At 47.3% G+C, this 17,444-nt stretch overlaps 2 protein-coding genes across 12 annotated transcripts; one reads left to right on the forward strand and one right to left on the reverse strand.

The window, feature by feature from the left end:
* Window positions 1-822: 822 nt before the first annotated feature.
* HNRNPH1 (heterogeneous nuclear ribonucleoprotein H1) lies at window positions 823-17,202 on the reverse strand. Of its 11 annotated transcripts, none has more exons than XM_068698722.1 (15): window positions 16,908-17,202; window positions 9,599-9,658; window positions 8,542-8,679; window positions 7,648-7,803; window positions 7,312-7,455; window positions 5,685-5,823; window positions 4,495-4,673; window positions 4,206-4,277; window positions 3,993-4,132; window positions 3,684-3,819; window positions 3,451-3,534; window positions 3,274-3,324; window positions 2,129-2,221; window positions 1,836-1,880; window positions 823-1,609 (listed from the first exon to the last, which is right to left on the reverse strand). In XM_068698722.1, exons 1-14 carry the CDS (start codon window positions 16,954-16,956, stop codon window positions 1,852-1,854), a joined length of 1,470 nt encoding a protein of 489 aa, XP_068554823.1. In that variant the 5' UTR covers window positions 16,957-17,202; the 3' UTR covers window positions 823-1,609; window positions 1,836-1,851. The 11 variants fall into 11 exon arrangements, with proteins under 11 accessions (XP_068554823.1, XP_068554824.1, XP_068554817.1 ...); XM_068698723.1 differs by lacking the exon at window positions 1,836-1,880 and adding an exon at window positions 8,893-8,987 and having other exon boundaries at window positions 16,908-17,201; XM_068698716.1 differs by lacking the exon at window positions 1,836-1,880 and having other exon boundaries at window positions 3,993-4,126.
* On the forward strand, window positions 9,689-16,180 carry LOC137864547 (deoxycytidine kinase 2). The gene is made up of 7 exons (XM_068698726.1): window positions 9,689-10,605; window positions 11,441-11,556; window positions 11,946-12,139; window positions 12,219-12,366; window positions 12,953-13,068; window positions 14,473-14,572; window positions 15,902-16,180. The coding sequence occupies exons 1-7, from the start codon at window positions 10,506-10,508 to the stop codon at window positions 15,923-15,925; spliced, it is 798 nt and encodes a 265-aa protein (XP_068554827.1). The 5' UTR covers window positions 9,689-10,505; the 3' UTR covers window positions 15,926-16,180.
* Window positions 17,203-17,444: the final 242 nt, after the last annotated feature.

The raw sequence follows: 17,444 nt of genomic DNA on the forward strand, positions 1-17,444 counted from the left end.
GAGGGTCATGGCTCCTGGAAGAGAGGGTACTTGTGCTGAGGTCAAAGGCTTAAAATATAGAAACACCTCTAGACTTGACCAACAGCTCCAGCATGCTTTGATACAGTATCCCCTTAGACAGGCTCCATTGAGCCAACCCTGAGGAAATAACTGCTGTACCACCTTGAGAGGAAGGGAGCCCAGCATGCTGTGACATCTACCTGGGGCTGCTGTTCAGATTGACTGCCTTCACAGGAGCAAGTATGGTGCTGCCTTCCTGCACACTTAATTAAAACTGTAATTAGTTACACACACACAGAAATAGCTACTGCATCATGTGAGGAGAAGAGTAGCATCAGCTAGTAGTAGTCTTACCCTGCTTATAAACCACATCTTTAAGCACAATTTTGACCAATCGAATTTATTGAAACACAGCTGCACTAAGCTTTAGCATCCATTGATCCAGCACCTTGGCTCCAAAGAACAGAATCACCTCCCAGCCACCTCCCAGCCCCCAGTGCAGCTTTAAAACCACAAACAGGTAAGGTTGCAGAAGCTTGGCCACATCACAGCCTTGTGGCATCCTGAAGCCCCTTGGTGGCAGTCCAGCACCCACAGCAGTAGGTGGCAGGTTTCTTTCCTAAGCCCACTTCTGGCTGAGAAACAATTGTCACTTTAATATCCCACAAGGCCAGCCTTCACATGGTAATTGCAGTTAGAAATAGTGTCAATAGTTGATGGCAGATGGATGTTAAGAGTACTGTGAGCACTGGCACCACAGAAGCACAGTCACACTTCTGCATCTATCTATACCACAGAAGCTGAAGTTCAAGAAGAAATGAGTTCCAGTTTTTAAAAGGAAGATTTATTTAACAAGTTTCACTTAGCGCAATACACCTAAAAAGGAAATCACAATACAATGAAAGATTAAATCAAGGCCTCAGAATTTTATACGAACACCAAGACCAAAATCCTAAAGTAGCCGTATTGCGTCTCAACACGTTTCCCCCATTAACTTAAAAAAAAAGCTTTAACGTGCCTTACAGGATATTAAAAGAAATAAACTAGAACTAACATGCCAAATGTTCACTTTGAATTTCAGACACAGCTCCTATATTGTTTCTTTACAAAAAAGCATGTTTTTTTCAACATGTATTCAAAACAGTGTTGGATGTAATATGGTATAAGAGCAACATTTAACATAATTCAAACAGCTTTAACCTAAATACGCTTACTGCTTAAATACACTCCTACAACAAAACTAACTTGAGAAACGCTCAAAATTGTTTAACAGTTATAGTCTTTGCTCAACTTGGTTATTACATCCTAGATGAATGTTCATTTCTGTATGTTCAAAAAATACTGAACCTGAAAGGTTTTAAAATAACAATCCTGATTTCACTTACAGTAAAGCATAAATCACAAGCTTGTATTGCAAAACTGTTAAACTTAGTTTTTTGTTTTTTTGTTTTTTAAAAAAGATTTGACCAAAAGTCAGCAATTGGTTACATTCCCCAGCCGCCACTCATGTTGGACATGTTTGACATTCCGCCCATGCCATTCACTCCCATGGACGCACGGTTCCCGCTGCTGTAGTAACTGCTGTTCATGGCGCCCTGACTGCCCGGGTCTAGGGAACAAAGAACAAGAGGAGGTGAGCAGCCCGTTCACATGTACCTGAAGGATAATCCCTTTTGTTCCTGGGCCTCCTTGTAAATACTTTCTGCTTTGCCCAGTACTGTCAATTGTCAAATTACAGCTCCATATCCCAAGTCAGATGTGATATTTGTTCTACTTCCCAACTGTCTCTGGGGATTACCCATCCTCCCCCTCCCATGCACCCCCTGCCCACACACCTTTGTTGCAGTGCATTTATACCAGGTTAGTCTGCAGCATCCACTCTGGAAGTGAAGAAATGCTCAATGGAGGTCTGGAAATACATTATTTCCTACCCATCTCTGAATAATTCAGCAGGCTTCCCCCTCTCCTCCCCCAGTAACAAATTCCTGCTTTGACTATTTCCCTCTACTACTCAGTCCCAGGGCTCACGCCACCCCATTTGTACAGTTACCCTTCAACTCCAAGACCTTATGACCTGCTAAGCCACAGAAAGCAGCCCACCTAAGAAACACCGAATAAATGCTCTTACCATATCCACTCATGCTGCTTTGGCCACCATATCCGCCTCCGTAACCCCCACTCAACTGCTGGTTAGCTGGGCCACCATAACTGGATTGGCTTCCTTTTAAGTTAAGGATACAAACATTAAGTACCCGCCTATAGGTCAGCCTTCCCACTATTGACAATTCCACCCATTAACTAACTGCTCTGTTCTGGAGATGCTCACTCTCTAGCCTACTTAATCTTCTTCCAAAGGTAGCAAAGCTCAAAGCTTTGAACACCTTTTTAGAAACTTTCCTAAATCAAACAGGAACTTCCAAGAAGTACAGCAAGAGCTTGTGGTTCTCAAGCACAGCAGGATTTACTTTTGCACTTCCTATTGCCTGCTTATAGAGAACATCACCAATCTGCCTGTACAGCGCGCCCCCCAAGAAACTAAGTGCACCCAGCTTCCCACACCACCTGCCCATGGCAGCACCCACCCCTCTAGGAGGCAGGCCCCAACCTGAGGCCTCCTCCAATTCCACACTGCTCATCCAGCACAGCTGCACCGTGCCACAGAAGGCAGGAGGCCTCAAATACAGCTTACTAACCACAGCTCTTCCCCTATTACTTTACTCCCACAGAACCTTTCTGAAGTTAAAAACATCAGCACTACTTTAATCATTCTGTAATCAAAATATCACAAAAGCAGTAGGATGCCCACACGCATACCATACTTCCCACCTCCCCTCCCACCCTCAAAGAAACCCCAAAACACCAACCACCACCTTAAAGTCTAAGAAACCAGAAAGTAAGGTATCAGGAAGGGTATCTGCTTTAGAGACAAGCCATTTAAGACTTGTGCTGCCAATGTACATTTTAGACTCTGAAACAGTTCTGGAGTTTACTAGAGCAATTCACTTTCCCCAAATTTGAAAAAGGTTTTCCTGAACCAAGACCACGCTTGAATGGCAGATGACGCAACAGATACACCTTCCATCACCAAACTGTATTTGTGTCTCAAAATAAAAAAAAAAGGGGGGGGAGGGAAGATGGGGTAAATAGGACAGTTATTTCCCATTACACCGCGCTCCCAGGAGCCACCCATCCCATCACACACACTCACATTCAGCATCACAGTTTATTCAACCTATTAATTAGTTGAAATGTATTCCCAAAAGGTTTATATACCTGGCAATGTGCTAGTGTTCCAATCTTGAACTACCCCTTCCGATTCCTTGACTGTGTGATTAAGACAGAATGTTGAATTTCAGTTTTTATGCCAGGCATAGAATAAGCAGGAGCTGTACAAAATTAGCCAGCTTCGTTAAACATGAAGTGCTTTTTAAGAAGTGCAGTTAGACATACCCATTGCTCCCATCATTTGGCTGCCATAGGCACCACCACTTCCTCCTGCTGTAGAATTCAAGAAGAGTTCTACGTATCTGTGTTCTGGAAGAAAAAAATAGTTTGCATGAGAGCATTTCACACCAAACTCACTGCAAGGCTGCAACGGAACACCTGGCATTCCGCTTGCAGCAGACACAGCACGATCCAGTCCTGCAGTTTCGTGGAGCCACGACTCCAACAGCCGTACTTACGCATATTCGCTTTGTCTTTGGACATAGCGGCCACTGCGTCCTCATGAGTAGCGAATTCAACGTCTGCCTCTCCAGTCACTCTGCCATCTGGTCCAATTTCAATGTGTACTCTTACAGGGTTCAGAGGTGAGAAGAACTACATGCAAAACATTGAGAGATTAAAACGCACCAATATAGCGCAATTTGGTTCTACAGCAAGTTGTTCTCTCAAAAGGAACACTTGCTAAGAGCAGCACAGTTAACGCTTCCAGCAATGATCACAGCACATTAAGCTGAGTAAGGTAAGAGAACGGCAGATCTGGAACTCACGTTGTAGATGTCGTTCTCCGTTGCTCTGTAAGGCAGACCTCTCATGTGGACACAGTGGCCGGTCGTGCTCTGGAAGGTGGACGTCCCGTCGCCGTACCTGTGGTCCGACATTCCTGCAGAGAAGAGAGTCCATTCTAGGTCTTTCAGATGTATTTAAGTTTCTGTTCTAGATGTATTGAAAGTTAGTTAGTATTCCTATTAGAGATCCCTTACCTCTTCCAAATCTATCAGAACCAAAGCCATAGCCATCGTTATACCCATTGTAGTCATCGTAACCTCCGTAACCTATGAAGAGATCAGACAACACATTTATTCCAACTACAGAAAGATCCACAGGTACATATAAACAAATGGCACAGAACAGATCAGGAAGCTCCGTTTCTTACAGAAGAAATAAAGCCAAGCACATCTACCAACCGGCAGTTACAGAGCACAAAGACGATCCCTCCAAGTGGTGCTGCTTCTCAGCTGAGCAGCTCCCTCTTGAACTTCATAGACTTACCTCCTCCGTAAGCTCCACGCCTCATTCTTTCCAAGCCACTTCCTCTACCAAGACTGTTGTATCCCCGCGTCAGACCAGGCCTGTCGTAAGGACCTGGTCTCTGCATTGCCATCAGCTTGCGTGGAGGGTCATAGTGAGTGCGCACTTCTGCTCGGCTGCTCTTGAAGATCTCAATGTACCTAAAATGTGTTTCCACAGGGAGTAGTCAGTTGTAAATTCCTTCCACAAAGGACCTCACAATTTTACATTTTTACAAGACATTTAGTCATAGCCTTGAAACTGGCAGTAGATTTTAAGCCAGATTTCTTTACATTATGTAGGCAATGACGTACTACTAAAACCACTACTTTACTTTCAAATTAGTGTATTTTCAAGAAATTACGATTACTGAAGGGTTTACATGCTCCTCATACATCACAGTATCCCAGCCTTAAGGGTGGGGGAGCAAGACTGATTTCCCCACCCCCCTCCCCCAAATTTAAGGTGTTAGTCAAAAAATGTAGGAGGGATCAACGTCCACTCAACTCAGCACTGTTTTGCTCATGTGGCAACATAAACAGAGGGTTAAAAACCCAGCCTCCACCAAGATTTTAACCCATCAGGATGCTACAAAAAGCTCTGCATGTGCTAATGAACCCAGCCTATGCTTCAGTGATTCAGCGTAGGCAAGAAGTGCATGCTTCAATGAAAAATAGTCACAAGTAAAATAGAATAAAAACCCTTTGTGACAATTTCTTGAAAGCTATGCTTATTACATTGAAGATTAATAAATACAGTAAGAAAATTTGTTACATTTCAACTTATATAAAACAAGTTTAGAAATTATCACATTTTCTTATGGTAATAAGAGTACTGTGCATGTCTTTAGAGCTAAAGGCGTAATTGGTGCTATTTGAGAAGTTAAAGCCATAGTCTCTCAACTTTGTTGCTTTCAAGCTATCAGTTTTGCACTCCTCCAGTATTGTCGTGTTTTCAAAGCATGGTTAAGCTTAGCCCAGTTTTCTCCTCGGTTTTGGATCAATTTAGACAGTCTGTGTCATATGTACAGTAGTAATACCTTTAACTTGTGACCACGTTTGAGACCAATATCCAAACAGAAACAGTATTTTTAACACTTTCAGAAGAGAGAATATGGATTTAATTGTTTACCATAAGAAAAGTGACATATCCAACCAACCATCCATCCCCACCTGTGCCCTATTCTTTCCTTGTGTTTCTTTAGAGCCTTTTCAGCTATTTCCTGTGAAGCAAACTGCACGAAGGCCTCCCCCGTACTCCTCCCCTGGAAGTCCACCGGCAATGTTATCCCATTTGGCACGATTTCCAACCCTTCAACCCAAGGACAAATAACCCCAGTAGGGGGCAATATTAACATCACAAGCCCAGTCATGAGTTTTTCTTATAGCTTTAAATACACCAGAATTTTAATATTTGTAAGAGAATGGTATGCTGATTCTAGAACACTAGAAGAAAAAGCATGTCAACAGAAGAAATCCATGATCGCATACCATTCAGATTACATTCTTAACCCACCCTGCAGAGCACAGCCAAGTTCTGAGTGTCAAGTACAACCCCTCAGATAGGGCATCTAATGCAGGGTGCATTAAGAAGTTTACAACTATTTAAAACCTCTTCAATTCCGTGAAAGTATTTAAGATGAATTTTCAAATGTAACAGATTCAAACAGAGCAAGTTAAACAACTTCACATTTAACAAGTGTTTTTTACTAGAAGTCAGGTTAAATAGTCTTATGCAAATATTAAGTTTCAGTATTATTTTTATCGTTAAATAAAAATAATGAATTTCAGAAGTATTAGCTTATGAACAGAAGAGGTACACTTCGTATATTAAGCAGAGTAACAGCATTTAAAGTTTATACCACTTAGCCACATTAAAAAAAACAACTTAAAATGTACACGCTTTGGAATTGTTCTTGTTCAGATCATTACTGAGTCAGAATACACAAAAAACAACTTCTGAATTTGTAAAGCTAGCAATATTTCTAAAAATTTAAAAACAATAAGCTTGATCATATCTAAAAGGCTTGTTAAGGCAAAACATTCTAGCCAATTTTAACAGAGTTATTACTTCAAAAATACTGACACGTTCAATCCTAGGTAAGTGAACAGATTTTATCCTTAGCATTTTTAATAGCATTCCAACTGCTAAAAATAAATATACAACAGCTGCAAGAAAGTGAGAATTAAGGGTCAACACAAGACATTATCTCTTCATCCATTAAGACTTTAAGCTATACTATATCAAGGGCCTTTTCCCCTGGGAAGTGGGGAGGGGGGGTGAAAAAATCCATACTTGAGTAGAGTTCAGCAGGATGTTTTTTTCCCCCTGGGGTATTACTCCCTGCTAAATGTTTAAAAAATCATGGGCACATCATGGTCTTCCTCATCCTGCTCATTATACTGGGCCCAGTGCTAATGGCATTCTATATCCTTCACAGAAAAAGAAAATAGCAGCGTGAACTAGCTAAGACTGGGTAGAAAGATCCTCTTACTTGGTCACTTATTAGTAAATGCAAAAAAAAAGTTTTCTGCTTACTTACATTTATCCTTACTTGCAACAGTATGCCACACTAAGTGTGAATTAGGACAGGTTTTGGAGATTTCCTCGGTTATTTGTTAGGAGAGAACTTAAGAAATTGATCTCTTGAGCCCAGATAACTAATGGAGAAATACTTATTTGCTTTTATTACACATCACTGTACTGTTAAAATACTACCGGGCAGCGTGCTTTTGGGGGTTTGTGTGGTTTTAAAGTATAGACCAATAGTGCTACAGCTAGTACTTTTACCCCACATACCTGAAAAAAACTGTACAATTTCTTCTTTACTACAGCCAAATGGGAGTCCTCTAAGACGTACAAAACCATCATTAGCCGTATCAGGGCTGTTGGGACCAGTATGCTTCAGAACCCAATCCATTTCAACGTTGTTTGACTTGAAAACTGTAAAAGGCACTTAGAATTAATGCATTCTGAAACGTTCAACTATTTTAAAAGTCATTTGCCTTGAAACTAATCAAGTTATGATATTCAAGTCCATTTGTCCTTTCACATGCATTTTAAAGACAAAACAACAGTTAACAAAAAACCCATCAAGTACAAATACTTCTAGTCAGTTACTAGACCAAATCAAACCTTCAACATATCTGTGTCCCATGGTTTCTCTGTCCTTCTTCAGTGCCAGTTTCACATCCTCTTCTGATTCAAGCTCAGCAAATGCTTCTCCACTTGGTCTGCCCTCCCTTGTGTAGATGAAACGGATACCTAAAGCTCCATTTAGAATTTTGCAGTCTAAAGGAAAGAAACAGGAATTGATTTAATTTTTAGAGTAACATGATGGTTTTAGAAGTTTTAGATAACCTGAAAAGAAAAAAAATACTTAACTTCTGTAAGAAAGATAGCGTACTTGTAAAAAGTGTATTGGTCCTTGTCTGGAGGATAAGGGCCTGGCTAAAATGAACTTATCCTTCTCTTCTAGTCTACTATTAGGAAAATGTTAGGGATAAATACAAAAACAGCTATTTTTAAAGCTTGCTGCATCAAGACAAGTTAAGTTGTTCTTTTGATAACAAGTGACTTAGGACTTTCTGATCAGCATGAAGCAAGACAAATAGTAAAAATCAAGCACAGGCATAATGAACTAAATCAGGACCAAATCCCTGAAATAGCAAACCTGTTACAGCAGCATCATGAATTAAATTGATTTAATTAAGCTTGAAACAAGAGTTCTGAGATTTTCCTTCAAACAGAAGCTTTTCTCTTCCACCTGCTCAAGAACAGAAGACAGTTGTGGCTGTTCCAGCAACACACAGCTGCAGCTACTTGTGTCCCACCTCTACTAACTGAAGCATGGCTGTCCACACTGCATTCTAGCTAGGGCACTTGATTCTTTGCAAACTTCACTGGATACTGGAACTACCCCAGAACTTCTGTAACTGCTCACTGCAGTATCCCTGCTGCTATAGCTTCCCCTGAAAGAACCCCGAGGAGCCCCTGTCCCCAACCCCCCAATCCCTCAGTTCCACTTACCAGAGAAAAACCTCTGCACCTCCTCAGTGGAGCAGGACCAGGGCAGCCCCCTCACTTTCACCACATATCCCTCGCTGCTCTCCGTGTTCAGCATCACATTGGAGGTCAGGTTGGGCTCTGCCTCGGTCTCTGTGGTAGCTGGAGAAAACCAAAGCACCCTCTTTGAGACGCTGCAGGGCACGGCCATCTCCCAAACCCCCTCACAGAGTGCCCGGCGCCCCCCGGCCTGCCCGCCCCCGAGCCTCCTCTACCTCGGACCGCTGCCCGCCTCACACACACAGAGCCGCTCCCGCCCGGCGCACGCCTGGCCCACCCGCCCGGCCCGCGCCCAGCCCCCGTCCCCGCACGCACACATGGTGGGGCTCCGTGCTGGTTCTAGGGCTCCGAGCCTGATCCGCTGTCCGGAGAGCGCCTAGTCCCGGTCAGGCGGCAGCAAGCGGGCGAGCCTGTGGCGAGAGCGCGCTAGGAAATGGCGGCGGGTGCTCCCGCTTCCGCTGGGCCGGCCCTTCCGTCGCACCAAGCGCCCCCCGGCCCGTTCCCACGCGCCGCCCGGCAGCCCACAGCGGGGCGGTGCCGCGCTCCTGCCCGGCTCGGGGCTCAGGGCCCGGGGCTTTGGGGGGCAGCGGTTGCGGGCCCCGCGTTGTGCCTGGGGACGGGGCGCGGGGCGCATGCGCGCCGCCACCCGGAGGGCCTCTGCCCCCCCACTACCCCGCGGGCCCCTCCTGCGCATGCTCAGTAGCGCCACCGCGCCGGGCCGCGCACCCCTACGCACGCCTTCCCCGCGCCGCTCCCGCCAGGTTGCGCATGCGTCCTCGCTAGGCTACGCTTCCCCCCCCTCCCCTGCCCCCCACCCCGCCCGTCTGCCCCCCGCCCGGTCCCCGCGGGGCTGTGCGCATGCGTCGCCTGCCTCCTGCGCTGAACAAAGCCGAGGCGCTGCCTCCCGCGCCCAGCCGCCGCGCATGCGCCTGAGAGCGGCGTGAGGCGCGCGGCGCTTCCCGCCCCCCGCAGCCCCGGGCACGTCTGGCTGCACGAGAGGCGAGCGGGAAGCGGCACTTACCAGCTTCAAAGGCTGAGGCTACCCCGCGTGAAACAATCTGCTCGCTTCGGTCACTGAAGCCTGGTGTGTTTGTAGGAGATGGGGGGAAAGAAGAGACACGGGTCACAATCATCATAATGAAAAGGAACCTCGAACTCCCTCCCATCTCCTCCAAACACACCGGACCGAGCTCGGTCTCGCCCTGAACCTCCCTGGCACGGAGACGAGCAGGTACCGGGGGTAACCGGCAGCACAGCCTCTGGCAGCGGCACCCAGACGTGTTGGCCAAGCTTCCTCAACCCCCTTCCTTACACCACCGGGACCCAGCAGCTCATGCCTCAACCACCACCCACAGAGCGCCCATGCCAGGAGTTAAAGCAGGCTCTGAAGCCCTGAACGTGCCAACGCTGCTGCTGGAATTGGAGCTGCGAGGCAGGGCTGCTCCCAGGGGCACCCACGTATATTTCATTCATGCATGCTTCCTTTCCAGTCAATAACAAAATTAACATACAGCTTTAGGTTGAGATGCTTCACTGACTGCAAATCTGCATTGCCTCTTATTTCCGTAAATACATAAAACATTTAATTTGTCGGATCACAATTCAGACTACAAAAAGCAGGCGGCTTTTTTAAACAAAATGCTCTGGAATTGATATCTGGAACACAAGCAATATGGGGAACTCTTCGAAATTGATGCAAATCGGACCAAGTCAAGCAGTAACTTCCTGAAGGAAGCCACTCTTAAATTTCCCTCGCTCAACACCCAATTCAAAAAAGCCCTGCAGGCAGAGACTGGGCGGAGGCAGGAGCGGGGGGAGCGGGCAGAGGCTGCGCGGGAGGCAGCAGGAGGCAGCCCTCCCCTCCCGCCCACCGCTTGGCGGGAGACTTAAAGCGGGCAGGAGCAGCCGGCTGCCCCCAGTGCTCCACCATGTCCACCCCTGCCAAGCGGCGCTGCTGCGGCCCCAGCGGCTCCCTCGACTCCAGCTTCCAGAAGCGCCTCAAGAAGATTTCCATCGAGGGGAACATCGGTGAGTGCGGCAGCGGCGGAGAGGGAGGCGGGGGGGGGGAGGGCAGGATGCCTCAGGACAGGGGAGCCCTGAGGAGATGTGGGGAAGGGAGGGGAAGGGGAAATCCTCCTGCAGCCCCACTGACACCGCGGGATGGTGGCAAAGGCACCTTTGGGGGGGCTGACAAAGACACCAACCCCCACCGGTGGCCTCCTGCTGCCGCCCGGCCGCGTCCCCACTCCCCTCGGGACTTCTGGCAATTGGCGCCATGGCGGGGGGCAGGACCCCGCCGTCCCCAGCAGCCTCCCTGCCCGAGGGCAGCCCGGTGGCCGTTACAGCGGGGACACGGAGCCCCGCTGATGAGGAACCACCGGGGACCGGGCACGGAGCCAGCGCTCCCCCCCCCCCTTCCCGGCCCTTCCCTCCCGCGCACTCCGGCGGCTGCTGACGGGGCACCGGCCGCGCGCTCCCGCTCGCCTCAGAACCCCCCCCCCCGCGTGCACGCGCCTCCACAGGGCAGACACTCCGCGCATGCGCGCAGCCTCCCCGCTCTCCCGCGGCCCGCCAACAATGCGGCGCCAGCCCCGCCCCGCGGGCAGCCTGCTCCTAAAATGGCGGCTGCGGAGGGCCCGTCACGGGGACCTCCGCCTGGCGCCGCAGATAAGCGCCGTTTTCTCGGAAATCTGCCCCATTCCCCTCCCTCTGCTCCTGCTCCGAGCTGCAAGCACGCAGCTCGGCCCCTGCCCGCTGCCAAAAGGCGGCCCGCAGCCTCCTACACCTCACAGCTGCCGCTGAGGGTCGGTCAAAAGACCACCCTAATGCACACCCTGAGTAAAACTTCACAAATCTTTTGCAGCTGCGGGGAAGTCCACGTTCGTCAGGCTACTTGAGAAACACAGCGATGAGTGGGAGATAATCCCTGAACCTATTGCCAAGTGGTGCAACATTCAGACAGCTGAGGATGAGTACGAGGTAGGTGCACCACGCTCGGGAAGCGTGAGATGGGCACAGGAACTGAAGGGACTGGCCAAGGAACAGGACAAGATGCACCTCATCAGACACTCAAACTGCTACAGCCACTTCGCAAGATGCCATTCAATGCATCTGCCAAACAGTCATCCCCTCACTCCACAGAAATCATTCTCAAAGCCAGTGAAAGACCTATTCTAAAAAAGCTGTCAAAGACAGCTTTTCAGTTTAGAAAAATCTTATTTCTGTGCCAAAGTCGCTTCCTTTTTAGGAGGGATCACCGACCAGAATTATGGATTAAGAAAAGGGAATAAAAACCGGCAAATATACCGGGAATTAAGCCTTGTCCCCAAAATATACTTGTTATTAAGTCTTCTTTCTTGTCCCTCTAGGAGCTTTCAACATCTCAGAAGAATGGAGGAAATCTACTTAAAATGCTGTACGATAAACCCACAAGATGGGCTTACACTTTTCAGACTTATGCTTGCTTGAGCCGAGTAAGGGCACAATTAAAACCCGTCTCAGCCAAATTACACGAAGCAGAACATCCAGTGCAATTTTTTGAGAGATCTGTGTACAGTGACAGGTAATTACTCACACTGCAACCAGGTTAAGTAGTTTGATTTTGTCATTCCTAGCATGACACTTAATGCCTTGCCTTGCAGATACGTGTTTGCTTCTAACCTGTTTGAATCTGGGAACATCAACGAAACGGAGTGGACCATCTATCAGGACTGGCACACTTGGCTTTTGAATCAGTATGAACCTGATATAGAACTGGATGGCATCATCTACCTCAGAACCACACCGCAGGTACCCCCAAGTATATCCATGACATACTGCAGTGACTAACACTACACTAGCATCTCATTCTTCAGAAGTTACAGGAAGCCTACAGTAACTTCATGTTGGATTCAGAGATCAAACTGAACACCCTCCTTTCTGAGCTGCTATTCTGATGCCAGCAACACTATAGTTAACTAACTACCACTCAGCTGAATAACTTTCTGCATAATGTTTCACTCCCAAATCACAGTATATGTGAAGGAAAACCTTTTATGTAAGAACTTTTTTCTTAGCCAAGGATTTAAGTGCTCCTTGTCTAATGCTTTTGACATGTAGTTTCATCATAAGGACTGTCAGTTGTCTGCTGAACACGGGCATACTGAACATCCCCATATTCAGGTATCTATCCAAAGCAAGTCACCCAGCAAAAAACACTAGTTACAGAATAACCTGCAGATACCCCCATGCATAATTGAACCTGTACTATTTGCCATTTTGTTTTTTATCTGTTAAGTATTAATTCTTCTGATTTAAGGACCACCTAATCAATTTAGTTCATTTAGCGTTTTAACACATTATTAATGTCCAGGCTTGCGTTTTTTTTTTTTTTCAGAAATGCATGGAAAGGCTGCAGATGAGGGGAAGAGAAGAGGAACAAGGAATTGAGCTCGAGTATTTGGAAAACCTCCACTATAAACATGAAACGTGGCTTTATGAAAGAACGCTGAGGTATGAACCCATTTTCCCTATACTACCAAAACAGCTTTGATCTGTTACCATAAAAGCAGCAGAACACTGAAATCAAAAACTAGTGGCTTATTCAAGCTTCAGCTTACAGGCAAGGCTGTTTTCTACCTCATGCTGAAGTTGTCATTAGGGGTAAAACAGATTTAAGTTTAGCCTTACTCAGTAAGGAAGGACTTGCATGAAGTATTACCTCCAACTAAGAAGTTGCATAGATTTAGCTTTTCTCCAGCAAGGATTTCAGTTTGGTAATGAAGTACACAGGAATATTGCAGGGCTGAGAGTGGATTCAATGGGCAACCAGGTAAGTTACCTACTAAGCAGCTTCCTGTTCCAGTATAGGGGAAGGCAATGTCCCAGGGTGATTGTGTTTCAACAGTAATCAGAAGGCTTTTGGTAGTTAGTATTATACTAAAACTCCCCAGTCCGTGACTAAAATCTCTGCATATCTCCCTACTCACTTTCCTATTGACTCATTAGCTTTCCTCACTCAAGGATCTTCTGGATGTGAATGCAAACTTCATATTCTCCCCTGCAAGAGCCTGAAATACTTTAGTGAATGGAAAGCAGCAGGTTAAACATTACTGACTGCACCACTTGACATTAGCATATATAACAAAAGAACATCGTTGAAGCATTCAGGATGTTCTTGATAGGCAAGCATGCCTTTTCAGCTGAAATGAAAGAACTCCTTCCAGCTGGAGTACTAACAGATTCAAAACAATTCCAGGAAAAGTATCTTAGATTGAACCTTGGTCACATCTGCTTTCCGAAGTAGAAATCTCATGTAGGACGACCCAAATACTTGGGAGACAAATGCACTGCAGTATTGTGGCATTCTGGGAACATTTACATTGTGTACTCATTCCAAACTCATGAGCAAACATTTCCTGTATTTTTAATAGGAACACTCGGTCTGCAAAACAACGTCAGAATGCTGTTCAGCACACTTACTGGACTTCAGAAAGGCTTTTCAGACATAGGAAGAGGGAAGATGCAGTGGTTTAGGAGAACTAGAAACAAAAGCATCTAGCTGCACAGCTATTGCTCTCTTCTGCACCTAGCCTGTGGCCAGAACTGTCTTATCTTGCAGTCATTTTAAATACCTTTCTTGTAACCTGTTAAAAGATGCCATCCCCATCAAAGGGTGCTGTAGAACATCTTAGGACATGGATTAGCAGCTAACTACAATGGGTGCAGGGGGGACGTAGGGCAAGAGGCATTTTCCAGGAAATACTGGTTGAAGTAGGGTAAGTCATCAACATCCCAGGTGCATGGGATAATCTGAGCAGTGCTGCACCCCTAAGATGTCCCAGAAAGCAATTAGATCATGCTAGTAAAAACAGTATTAAGGACTGTGTGTAAAACAATTTTGCTCTCTCATAACAGAGTTGATTTTGAGAACCTTAAAGAAATCCCCGTTCTCGTTTTGGATGTTAATGAAGATTTTAAGAATGACAAGATTAAGCAGGAGTACCTAATTGATGAGGTAAGTAAAAACATTTCCTTGCATTTTCTTCTGCAGTAATAGCTCCAAATTACCAAATCGAAGTTCTTAATTCAACTACCAAACTGCAAATTTAGGAGTCATGCAGTAGTAGTTTAGGGCTTGTAGAATCAGTCTCCACCACAAAGGTGCAGGAGAGGCTTTTTCTTTTCCTCCATAAAAGGATTGAACCCCACAATATTATCCTCAAGCTTGAAGCAGTTCACAGGAAAAAAAAAAATGTATTTTTCAAGAGGGGCAGGTGGGGGGGGAGGAACAGTGCACAGTAGCTGCACTGGAGTCAGACTGCTCTCTGCCAAGTCTGCACTGCCATGCGACTCATTAAATAGTTTACACAATAATACCATCCAATTCATGTCAGCCATGTTGTCTTTAGAAAAACCCTAGGCAGCTTAGAGCTATTTATGCTCCTTCGCATTCTAAGGATCTAGGCTGTTCCTGGACACCTCACAAATGCCGAGATCAGACGTAGTTCTAAATGCACGAAGTGAAACTCGTAAGTAGGGAAGGACGGCCATTAGAGGAAACAGTGAGAGGTCACGAGACAAAATGGTGTTTGCCAATTCTGTGGGAAGACAAAACTTGGGGCGGTGAATTCGCCAAATAAATCCTTCATTTGTGCACCCTGTCCACAGCAAGAAAAGTAACATGAAATACCCCATTCTTGGTCAAGAATTTATACTTCTACATCCAGTATCGGTCTCCCAAGTAATGGGGGTGGGGGCATGATGTTCAGTCAGGGTACTACAGGAGCATTTGCTGTGAAGTTTTATTTTCATGGAAACAAGCAAACAGCAGCTCTGAGTTATGAGCTGCTACCCACAGGTATTATCTTCCCTTTAACTTTGCTTCACTGAAAGGCCACCACTGTTGCCTCCACTAAAACCCCTTCACCCAGCAGCATATCAGAAGCCAGCTCTACTTTCAGTTTAGGGTGGGGGCTAAAGGGTACAGTACTATGCTGGAACTGTCTGGAAATTAAGCCCAAGACCTGGTAGCAATTTCTTTTTAGGGAAAAGCTACTTAGTGAAGGCAAATCCATTTGCTTTAAAAAATAATATGCTGTACAGCATTCCAAAAAGCTACCGTTCTTAAGTACCTCCCATCTCGCTAATAAATTATTTAGGTTGCTTAATTCTACCTAGTAACAATACCGAAGTGCGTTTCAGATCATGAATATGTACAGGCACAACAGTACTGGAGACCGTACAGGAACAAATCCTTTGTTCCTAGGAAAGGGAAAACCCTAATAGGGTTTTTGTTGTTTCTTTTTAAAATGCATCAGATATAATACAGGCTTTGTTTTCACAGGTCAAATCTTTCCTGACTTCTTAAAGAAGATGAGAATTGAGAGAAACATCAACTGCTCGATATTCAACAGTTAAGCCAGTGTTCTAAGACAATTTAAACTAGATGAGGAATTATCCTATATAAAAAAAGTGTTTTTTTACGTATAAATCATGTATTACTTTTTGTCTGGACTGTGTGGTTTGGTAGAATTTACGGTATAGTTTAAAGGAACATGCGTGGGATGTTTTGGCAATGTATTTCGAGCATATTCTATACTGTTTAATAAAGATTTTGAACTAACGCAGGCTCAGAACCGACTTCAAGCACAGGGGAGTTAGCCGGTTATCAAGGGCCGACAACCCAGTAAATATAGATAGCAGGCGCTGGGGCCGGGTTGTTTTGCAATAACTGGCATAGTTCACCATTTTAAGACGAGACTGTTATGGCGTCCAGCAGCCTTACTTTCAACTTCTGCTTTACCGAGCAGCCGCTTTCAACCCTTTTACCCTAAACAACGGGCGGCACTGCAGTCGCGAGCGGTACACCTGGAACAAACTGCAGTTTAACGGCATTTCCCTTACGGACCCCCCCGGGAACCAACGGAACCCCCCCACACCCCCCCCCGAACACCCCCCACACCCCCCCTTGCTTTTCCACGAACACGATCGCGGGCGGAATCCGCCGGGGGGGCACCTCCAAACCCCGATTTCCCCCCCCTAAATCCTCAATCCCCCCCCGGTGGCTGCTCCCCCCCCACTCCGCCACGCGGCCGGGAGGGGGTGAAGGGAAGGGGGCGGGGGGGGTGGACGGGGAGCGGCGCGCGCACGCCGGGCCCGCCCGCGCCCTGCCGCCCCCCGCCGCCAGCAGGCGCCAACGCGGGGGGGCCGCGGCCCCGGATCGGGCGGGCCCCGCCGCCCCTCCCCCCACCGCACGGCCGCCCCTCCCCCTCCTCCACACCGCCTGCTCGTCCCTTCCCTTCCCCTTCCTCCTCCTCCTCTTCCTCCTCCTCCGCCCCCCCGCCGCTTACCCAGCCCGGGGATCTCTCCCTCGGTCTCCTCAGTGTGACAGGGATCCATCTCGGCCGCGCCTTCCCACTAAGGGCCGTGTGGAAAAAATTAAAAAAAAAAAAAAAACACGAGAGCCGCTCTACGCCAAAAAAAAAAAAATAATAATAAATCAGCGGGTGCCGAGAAGCCTCCGCGGAGGTGTGGGACCGGGCCCTGCCGCCTTTGTGGCGCTCCGCTCCCGCGGGGATGAGGCGCGATGCAGCCGCCGCCGGCCTGCCCGGGCCCGACCCGCCTGCTGGCTGCTTCTGCGCAGCGCCGCGCACCGCCCTTATATAGCCGCCGGCCGCGCTGCGCAGCGTCATGACGTCACGCGCCGCGCGAGCCCGCCCCCCCCGCCGCCCGCCAGCCAATGGCGGAGCGACAAATGAAAGCAGCCAGTCAGGGCCGGCCGCCTGCTGGGGGGGGGACAAAATGGCGGACGGGGTGTGGGAAGGGGGGGGGCGAGGGGAAAGGGGGGGGGGCAACCCTGTAATGGCCGCCGCGGTGGTGGTGGCGGC

The sequence above is a fragment of the Anas acuta genome, chromosome 14 (genome assembly GCF_963932015.1).
Source record: "Anas acuta chromosome 14, bAnaAcu1.1, whole genome shotgun sequence".
NCBI lineage: Eukaryota > Metazoa > Chordata > Aves > Anseriformes > Anatidae > Anas > Anas acuta.

Coding starts and splice junctions, on each gene's coding strand:
- HNRNPH1 (XM_068698715.1), bottom strand. CDS start 16,956: ATGGATCCCTGTCACACTGAGGAGACCGAGGGAGAGATCCCCGGGCTG. Junction 7,456..7,647: donor GGGACACAGATATGTTGAAG/GTTTGATTTGGT, acceptor TGCCTTTTACAG/TTTTCAAGTCAAACAACGTT. Junction 4,278..4,494: donor GCGTGGAGCTTACGGAGGAG/GTAAGTCTATGA, acceptor ATCTCTTCATAG/GTTACGGAGGTTACGATGAC.
- LOC137864547 (XM_068698726.1), top strand. CDS start 10,506: ATGTCCACCCCTGCCAAGCGGCGCTGCTGCGGCCCCAGCGGCTCCCTC. Junction 12,367..12,952: donor ACCTCAGAACCACACCGCAG/GTACCCCCAAGT, acceptor TTTTTTTTTCAG/AAATGCATGGAAAGGCTGCA. Junction 14,573..15,901: donor AGGAGTACCTAATTGATGAG/GTAAGTAAAAAC, acceptor TTGTTTTCACAG/GTCAAATCTTTCCTGACTTC.